This window comes from Amblyomma americanum, chromosome 7, assembly GCF_052857255.1.
Source record: "Amblyomma americanum isolate KBUSLIRL-KWMA chromosome 7, ASM5285725v1, whole genome shotgun sequence".
Taxonomy (NCBI): Eukaryota; Metazoa; Arthropoda; class Arachnida; order Ixodida; family Ixodidae; genus Amblyomma; species Amblyomma americanum.
Genome location: NC_135503.1, coordinates 73,092,370 through 73,101,123, shown reverse-complemented (window position 1 = coordinate 73,101,123; position 8,754 = coordinate 73,092,370). Strand labels below are relative to the sequence as shown.

General features: G+C 43.2%; 2 protein-coding genes across 3 annotated transcripts; one reads left to right on the top strand and one right to left on the bottom strand.

The window, feature by feature from the left end:
- The first annotated feature begins 1,096 nt into the window (after positions 1–1,096).
- Positions 1,097–4,252, top strand: LOC144099309 (uncharacterized). Its single transcript, XM_077632522.1, has 3 exons — positions 1,097–1,691; positions 1,988–2,052; positions 2,155–4,252. Exons 1-3 carry the CDS (start codon positions 1,682–1,684, stop codon positions 2,539–2,541), a joined length of 462 nt encoding a protein of 153 aa, XP_077488648.1. The 5' UTR covers positions 1,097–1,681; the 3' UTR covers positions 2,542–4,252.
- Positions 4,253–4,325: 73 nt separating this feature from the next.
- Positions 4,326–7,574, bottom strand: LOC144099308 (uncharacterized). 2 transcript variants are annotated; one of them, XM_077632521.1, is made up of 5 exons: positions 7,306–7,445; positions 6,443–6,638; positions 5,959–6,229; positions 5,686–5,796; positions 4,326–5,384 (listed from the first exon to the last, which is right to left on the bottom strand). In XM_077632521.1, coding segments are annotated over exons 1-5 (1,488 nt in total). In that variant the 5' UTR covers positions 7,307–7,445; the 3' UTR covers positions 4,326–4,475. The 2 variants fall into 2 exon arrangements, with proteins under 2 accessions (XP_077488647.1, XP_077488646.1); XM_077632520.1 differs by having other exon boundaries at positions 4,327–5,384; positions 6,443–6,604; positions 7,306–7,574.
- Positions 7,575–8,754: the final 1,180 nt, after the last annotated feature.

Below are 8,754 nucleotides of genomic sequence, written 5' to 3'. Positions count from 1 at the left end.
TGCCTTGAGGTAAGCCTGTCCGTTTGTTATATGCTCAAATCATCGAACGTTTTATAAGCACTAGGTACGAAACGAAGCGGTGCATTCGATTGAAGTTCTCCGTTGTTGTAATGCATGGGTTTCGATATGACATTTTTGCAGAATTAACAGAATTAATCGTGTGCTTTCGTGAACGACGTTTCCGGCGTGGGGGAAAAATTTTTATGACCATATCATACTATACACTGTAAAGCTTGGAAAGGTACGAGACACTTGTGCACCATCCGTTAGAACATCACCCGCTGGCTTGGCCGGGAGGCAGCCGAACTTAAGAGCTGAAAAGCTACACGTACTGTTCGCCTTTTTTTTTTAGTTTCACGTTTTTATTCCGATTTTGATGGCATGCACGCACTTTATTTTTTGCGACTGTCGGATTTAAAGACGTAAATATGTAAAATATGCTTCACGAACGCGATGTTCAGCGTGAGGGGTGCCGAGCTAGAGGCGCGCTGTCGTAGCTATGGTATCGCTCGCGCGACGCGCTCGCTTAACATTGTGCTGGGTTTTTGAAATAGTCAAAGCTTTAACCAAATCTTTTGCCTTATTTTCAGTTTTGTACGCGCGCCCGTAATAGTGTGACAGAGAGGCAAACGAAGCTGCAAAAATGTACACTGTGCCAAATGACATGCTGCTGAAAATTTGTAGCAGGGAAATTTAGGAAGGAAATCACGCTTAAAAAGTCGGCAGGCGTCCACGCTGTCTCAATTTTATTTCCACATTTCATAGCTGGCATGGTCGTGCCACGAAAAGCAGGAGCTGCTTGTTCGAGAGGGGCGCTGCACCTGCAAGGCTGGAATTGCAGCTAAGTGCAAGCACGCAGCAGCGGTGTGCCTGTACGTGGATCAACACGAAGTGAAGTCGTGCACCAGCGAGCCCCAGAAATGGGGCAAACCGAAAGGAAATCCCAAGAGGAGCTTAGAGCACTTCCTCTTCCCTCGTAAGTATTTTTGGACATCCGACGTGTCACACAATTCTAACTGGCAGTTTTCAGTTTGAGTGAATAATTACTCTCCTTACCCCTTGTCTTATTCTCCATAACAGGAGAGGGCAGCAGCGTTCCTGACATCAAACCTGCTGACCCTAATACTATTTTCGGCTATCCGGACATAATGTGTCCACTGAGAGAAATATTGGAGCTGCAAGATCGAAGCGCTGATGATGTTATTTGTGCAAACGTCCTAAATGACATTGTTGAAAAAGTCACAGAAACTGTGGAAAAAGAAATATTTCACGATTTACTGCAACCAATGTCACACCGGCCTGTTTACCGGTATCTTAATGTCCTTGATGACAAAACAACACAGGCAAAAGACTTTCTTGTTGAAATGGATGAGGAAATGGCGAATATCTACAAAACAAAAGTAGTGCTGAAAGAAGCACCATGCGACATGTGCTTCTACACCGTAGGCCAAGCAAATTGCTCACGGTATGGAACTAAACTTTAGTAAAGGATAGCCAACGCATCTCATATACACTGTGTTGATTCTTTTTTGCAAATTTTCCAATTTGCAGATGGCATGAAGAACGTCGCCTTCGAATCACTAGCACGAAAGCACATGCCATACACACAAAACGAAGTGACGAAGGATTCCAGAAAGCTGCTGATAGCCTCTGCAAGACGTCATCGTACACGAGTTCTGCAATGCATTATGGTATTTATTTATTTTTTATTTACAGAATACTGCAGGCCACTCTGGGCCCTTACAGGAGGGGCAATACTATGCAACAGAAATACAGAAAACACTGCAAGAAATTTTAAACACAAAGTCGATAACTTCAATGGCGTCAGTGTTCTATTTTTCTTTTAAGTTTTTTAAACAAACATTTGAGGTGTTTAGTTATGGTATCACATCACTGCTTTCACTTCTGCTACAGCAAGCCTGATTTCAAAGTGTGATGTTCATGGTTTCTTTGCTCTGAAGTATAACGTGTAAATATGTTTCACTAGGCATCAAAACTGAAGCCACAGCACGAGAAGATCTGCAAAGAAAGCTCGGCATCCGTATTGTGCAGGTGAGGTTACTCACGAGTTTACGTTACAAGTTACTCCAGGCATGCTCTCTTTCCTGTTGTATGTTTCAGCTTAAGCACTAATCTCAATTATTCATGTTCTAGGCAGGACTCGTTGTGCTTCCGCAGCAGCCATGGCTGTGCTGTAGCCCAGATGGACTGGCAACAATTGGCAGTGAAACTGTGCTGATTGAAATCAAGTGTACATTCAAGTACAAGGAAGAACCTTTTATAGACTACGAAGAAAGGAGGAGCTTGCTCCCCTACTTAATGTTTGATGGGGATGTGATTGTGCTGAGACCCACACATTGTTATTACACACAAATGCAAGTCCAGCTGTATATCCTCAACCTGCAATGGGCCATTTTTTATGTGTACAGCCCCAAACATTCAGTAATAGTGAAAGTAGTTCGGGACGAGGCTTTTCTGTGGGAGCTTATCCCCAAGATGGAGCATTTTTATTTCAAATTTTTGATACAGCGTTTGTTCTAGGCTTGTATGCTCTATTTTTCTGCATTGATTTTCGATGATTTCCTGAAATCAAACTTTTTGCTGGCATATCTGCCATTGTATTTTGGCCTTGTTCAAGTTAAACTCTTTTGTATATTTTGCTTTTATAATTTCCCTGTAGACGAGCCTATTTAAGCAGTAATTTTTGTTGTAATTGTAGTTTTATCTAGTCGGGCTTATTGCAATGCATAGTTGTTGTTCGTCTGTGTAGTGTTATGAACGGGATGCACACCTGCCGAAGATTAATGCGAAGATTCAATCGACCAGGATGACCACGTGGTAGCGGCAATTTCGACAGGTCGTTGACCCACGAGGCCCCCACGAAAAAAAAAATGTGCTGCGAATCTGCCTGCAGAATCTTTCCATGCTCTTCAGGAAGGGGGGAAATGGCCTTCCCTTTGTCTGTTTCTTCCAAGAAGCGACAGTGGTCAGACAACAAGGGAAGAAGGAAACTGCAGCATCCCCGAAATTAACCGTGACTGACAAGTGCCTGTGTTTGACTTCCAGCGAAGTAGCAGCCGACCTCCGAATCCTCCTCGCCCATTTTCACGGGGCTCCGCGTGCCATGTGTGGTGACTGTTTCGATCTGTGCCTCGTGTGTTGAAAGAGGCGGAGCCTATTTAACATGCATCCTGAGCCAGAACGAACGCTCTGGGCCTTGGCGATAAGGCTCATCCAGTCGTTCGATGCTGCGAACTCTTAATTCTTGACTGTTTGTTCTTTCTTTCGTAAAATAGGTAAATAAATTTCTTCAAAGTGCCAGTAAACCTGTTTGTGTTTTCGTTGTCCCAAATGTCAGCTTCTATTCTTCATATCTTATCCGGTCGTAACAGTAGTCATACTGCTTTAATTTGGTGTGGTAGGGTTAATAATGCGAGAGCATTACATGGTTATGTCGCGTCAGTAAAAAGTGCCCGCAAATTTTGTCCACACAATTATGTAGTTCTGTTGAGATCAATGTGTACAAGTTTGATTGTGTTAGGTAATGCGTGAGTAGATTTTAAAATGGGAAAAGTTTGGTTCTTGAATTTAAATTAGGTAATTAATTTAATTGAAGTAATGAAAATAAATGCTGTGTTTGAAGCAGGTTTTGTGTGACGAATTCGATGAAAAATTATGTAAATGCGTGAGAAGGCTTACTTAGTATAAAAATAAAATCAAAGAATAAAATATAAAGAAACAAAATTTTAAAAATAACAAAAACAAATAAAACTACAAGACAAAATTTTAAATAAAAAGTAAAAAAGAACAGTGGACAGATAAAGAGGAAAGGCTTTCGCATTTCAGCTCTTCAGCAGACTTAAATGCTATCCTGTAAATTTTTTTTTGCAAAGAACTGCTTGTCTATTATAGCAATAAAATATATCATCAAGCCTTTGCTTGCTTTTTACAGACAGCATTGTTACAAATAAGGGCAACAATCAGAATCCTTCATTACGTTTCATTATTATAATTGAGCAGCATATGCTTTTACATTGCACATTGGTCTATTTGATACTGGTCTGTGTTGTCTGAGTGATCTCCATTGCTGTAGTAGGTTACAGTTCACACTCAATAAACCAAGAATAAATGCTGTGTTCTCAAATGAGGTCAATGCATTGGCTTGTGTCCTTTACTATCAATTTTGCATTCTTTAGCTTTTTACGACTGATTAAAAAAACATTCACATGCAGTACAATGACACATTACAGAACCATCACAGGACTTATCACTTCAAAATAAAAACCAGACGGAAAACATTGTTGTGATTGCAGAACAAATTTATTGGTTAAAGTGCACATAATTGCGGTTGTCTAGTCACAGGTTGTCAAATGAAATTGCAGAGCTATTTTGTTTCTTTTGAAATGTCATCTCTTTTACAAATGTAATCCATGCACGGAAACCAATTTATGAATGCCACAGCAAACCAAGCAGGCCTACTTCTTAATTATCGGTGCTTGCATGTTCACAAGGGCAGCGCACACAGACACTACTTTGTTCATGTGTGGGACCAGGCTTAGCGGTATTCTGTTGCTTAGAACGTGATATATCTTCAACCTTTGGATTACTCGTTCTACATGGATGCGTACAGACGCAATCTTGTATGTCTGCTCCATGGCTTGTTCAGACAGCTGTCCAACCCCTGAATTAAAAGGAGGCATAAGTAGCACTGCACCTTTCCCTTCTACAGTTGTCCGTATGCTTGGGAATCCTTTGTCACTTAAAACTAAGTCCCCTGGTTTGAGAAGCTGCAGGAAGCCAGAGTCCTGGGTTATGAGAGAGTCGGTGTGCCTTCCTCCATAAACCCTAGAAATAAAACTTATCATTCCATTAGGAATTATGCCTATCAAAAATTTCAACGTGTATCCTCCTTTGGAATGAGAATACAACATGTGTTGACAATCTGGATTTGATGGTGTTTCTGTGCGGACCTCGGTGCAATCTATTATTAGGGTGCAATTCGGATAGTTGTCTTTGAACGGGGCAGGCAAAGAAAGCTTAATTATTTCTCGGGAAGGCATGAAGACCCAATTTTTCAGGGCAATGCTTAGAATGTCAAGTGTCTTTCTAAACACAGTTGACGCTGTTGTGGCTGTGACACCAAACATAGCTCCTAAGGCACTGTATGTGATCCCAAGCCGTAGCTTGGCAAGGAATAAGCATAACTTGTCTTCCCTTGACATGACATTGCGCCTGTACTGTGGTGCTGGCAGCAAGTTCAGAAGGAGGCAAAAAACTTGCAGTGTCACACCGCACAAATCCTGCAGTGCCTCTTCCTTTTCCTTTAGGGATTCAAAGCCAAAAAATCCACAGTTTCGCTTCCAATTTTCATCTGTACTTGCAACCTACAGGAGAGAATAAACATACAGGATGATGAAATGAAAAGGAGATACACTTAGGTAAAAGGAATAATACATTAAAGTGACATTTGTACTCTACGGTGTCTAAACAAATTCATTCTAAAAAACAAATTAACACAGGCATTAAAAATGATAAACAGGAATGTCATGCAGGAACAACCAATTAGAAAGGAACCTTGCCCAATAATGCAAGTAAATTGGATTGAAACAAGAGGTGCGGTGCTAACAGCAAGACAACACCACAATTCAACAAATTAGGTAACGAACAGCAGCATCATCGTCTAACCTTGTGACTCATTTCTGTGTGTGCGATTTGAGCAGATGCTTCAGTGCCATTTGTTGCTGAGAGAAGTAGAGCCAGCTTCCCTGAAGTAGCACATTCCTCTGTTTGGCATGCCTGAAAAACATGAAACAAGGATATTTTGTGGTATTTAGACAAACTTAGTGTGCTGCCTAGGGCAGTTGAAAGGACACTATTAAAAGCAAATGCATGCTGCCCTAGTAGCGCGTTTTGTTTACACTGACTGCACAGGAGCCCCAAACTGAAAGATGTCCTTACAGCGTCCCTCTTTCTTCCAGTGGAATGACTTTGTCTTGCACTACACACAAGCACCAAAGAATGCGAGTCACTCATGTTAAGCAAAGAGGTAGCTGTGCTTGTTTCCAGAAATGCATTGCTGAAATCCATGGTGTTGAAGTCGCGATGCACATCTTCCAGAAGGGAGGTTTCCGGGGCCTGCATTGTTGCTCCAACCGCTGTACTTTGTGATGGATGCTCATCTCCTACAAGCTGTCTCGAAGAGATTTCCTTCTTGAAACGTGCCTGCCACCTGCGTTGCACAATCAAAAGCTAAGGTTAATACCAATCGGGTAGGCTGCAAGAAAACCTGCCATGAAATGTAATCACTAAATACTTGCCCATGCATCTATTATTCATATTATGCTGACTCTGCGATTTCATAAACCAGGTTAAGTCAACAAAACATTGTTCAAAACATGAGTCTGTAATTTCTACTGGCAGCCTCACAATTTTTCTTTCATACCTTTGCGCCCTTTCCTGATCAGGCGCCTTTTTTCTGTAGACAGGTGGAAAAATGGTTGGGATGTAGGATGGATCTTGGCTGATATCACTCTTGCTGTTGCCCACAAAATGTCGGCTGCAAATTCGCGTATGTTCTTTTGGCTGCCACAAAGTTCCATCCGGACTGCACAAGAAAGAACAATATTCCCTCTTATCCACTGCAAAGACAGGAACACACATGCATGCACTCACACACATACACGAACACAAAACGAAGGTAAATGCACGAACACGCACAGTAACACGAACGAGTGCACGCACTCTAACAGGAGCGCACACGAAAACAAGGACACGAACGAACACATATGCACACAACAAAGACATGAACAAATAAAAGAAAATCGCACGATCTTCGAAGGTGGCAAATGAGAGAACCGCCGAGCTTCTAAGCACTGGACAAGTGATATTCACAAGTTAATATTCTGCCGTAATAAAGAGGCACAACAAAGCGAACAAGCAAAGCAATGTCAAAGTATATTGAAATTAAAAGCAGTCGTTCCGACACGAGAAAGCTGCTTGCCCGACGCGTAACTTGCAGACCTTTGACAACGTCCGTAGTTCAGCTGAGTTTAACCAACAGCACAACAATCAAATTGCGAGTGTGAATTTAAACGGCGACGCCTACGTCTAAAAGAACAAGCCGAATCAAAACGCTTAATGTTCTCCCCATGCCACCGTAGCTTGGCTTTCACACACACACACAGACTGCGAGAAGGCAGCGAGCTCGAGATAACTTTCTGCAGTCGTCGCGCGTCGTGTTAAGGAACAAAAACTAGTAGCTAAAACGGTCAAAGCAAAAAGCGAGATAAGGCTGTAACGACTTACTTGACTCTCCTTACAGCGGTGATCCAGGATTGTCGCCTTTCTTTCTCGTACCATCTTCCAGGGAATCGATACAGTTTCACAGGCGGATCGCGTTCCCTGCTGTTGTCTGCACTGTTGTGGCAGCCCACGACACAGCAGTACTTCGGACCCCGCTTCTGTTTTCGTTGGGCCGTTTCTGCCATTGCGAAAATTCCGCTTCAACACCCTCGTCGAAGTAGCAAAGCACACTAGCCGTGCGGAGACTCCGCTGCGCACCGGCCGGACTGAATCACGTGCGCATGCGCGCGCCCACGCTTTCAAGCAGGCAGCACCTGCACGAGCGATTCCCAGTAGTTCCGCCTCCGCCCGCGCGGCGCTGTCGTCGCGCGGGGAAACTTGACCTTGGGTCCCCTATAACTGGCGACCCGAGTCTGCCCGCTTCCTCCTACCCGACGCTACAGCACATCTGCTCGTGTCACATACCCCCCCCGCCCCCCCCCCCCCGCGCAGCTGAGTGCTTCTTCCGAGCACGAACACACGATTTCTCTCGCTGTGGGCTGTAGCGTTGGGAAGAAGCTTCGCGCTACGCCGAGATAGTTCAGGCAGAACGCTACAAGCCATGGAGTAGGAAGCAGGCTATGTAGCAGCATGTTTTTATTTTGTGAGACTCTTGCTTCATTCTTTTACCGCCATCACTGCGCCTTTTCGCGATAACGCCATGCCATTTCGAGGTACATATCGCGGTGTCTTTGTTTGTCTAGCGGAGCGTCGAGCCTCTAAGGTTTCGCACCTCTCCATATTTCCTGTGGCTGGACGTGAGTAATCCGTTAGCATATTTTCCGTTTTGCCTTGGTATGCGTCGTCCTCTGTTCGACGGAATGTGTGTTATACAGCAACGTGCATTTAACGTGAATGCCACAGAAAACGCTGATGGAGATAATAGAAAATGATTTTACTTCCAAATGATGCCACCTTGCTTCGAAGCGATGCTAGCGTTAAGTAAGAATCCAAAATATATTCTTGATAGTTCGAAATGTTTGCTTTGCATGAAAGGCAGGAAACATTTCTTTCCAGCTCAATATACCAACGAACCACCGGTTCAACCTACACGCAGCTTCTTTCTTGGCCCTTTCATGACGTAATGAATTGTAGCCTGACGAAGCGCAGCCACCTACGGCTCCTCACCGCTCCATGGGTGGACTGAGTTTGCTAAAAGCTACCCACCCTCCCCCAAAAGAGAGCAATATGTCAAAGTGTTAACGCCTAAGTTACATTAAATACCAGGAGGTTCTGATAAGCGTTACATTTAAACTGAATAATTTCCGCTGGAAAAGTGCTTCGCTTAATATTGTAACAATATTTTTTGATTACCTATGCGTAGAACGACTACATATTGACCTCTTAAGTCAAGATAGGCGAATAGAATTAATGTTTTTTTTCTCTAAGCTGATTTTATCATAACATGAGTGT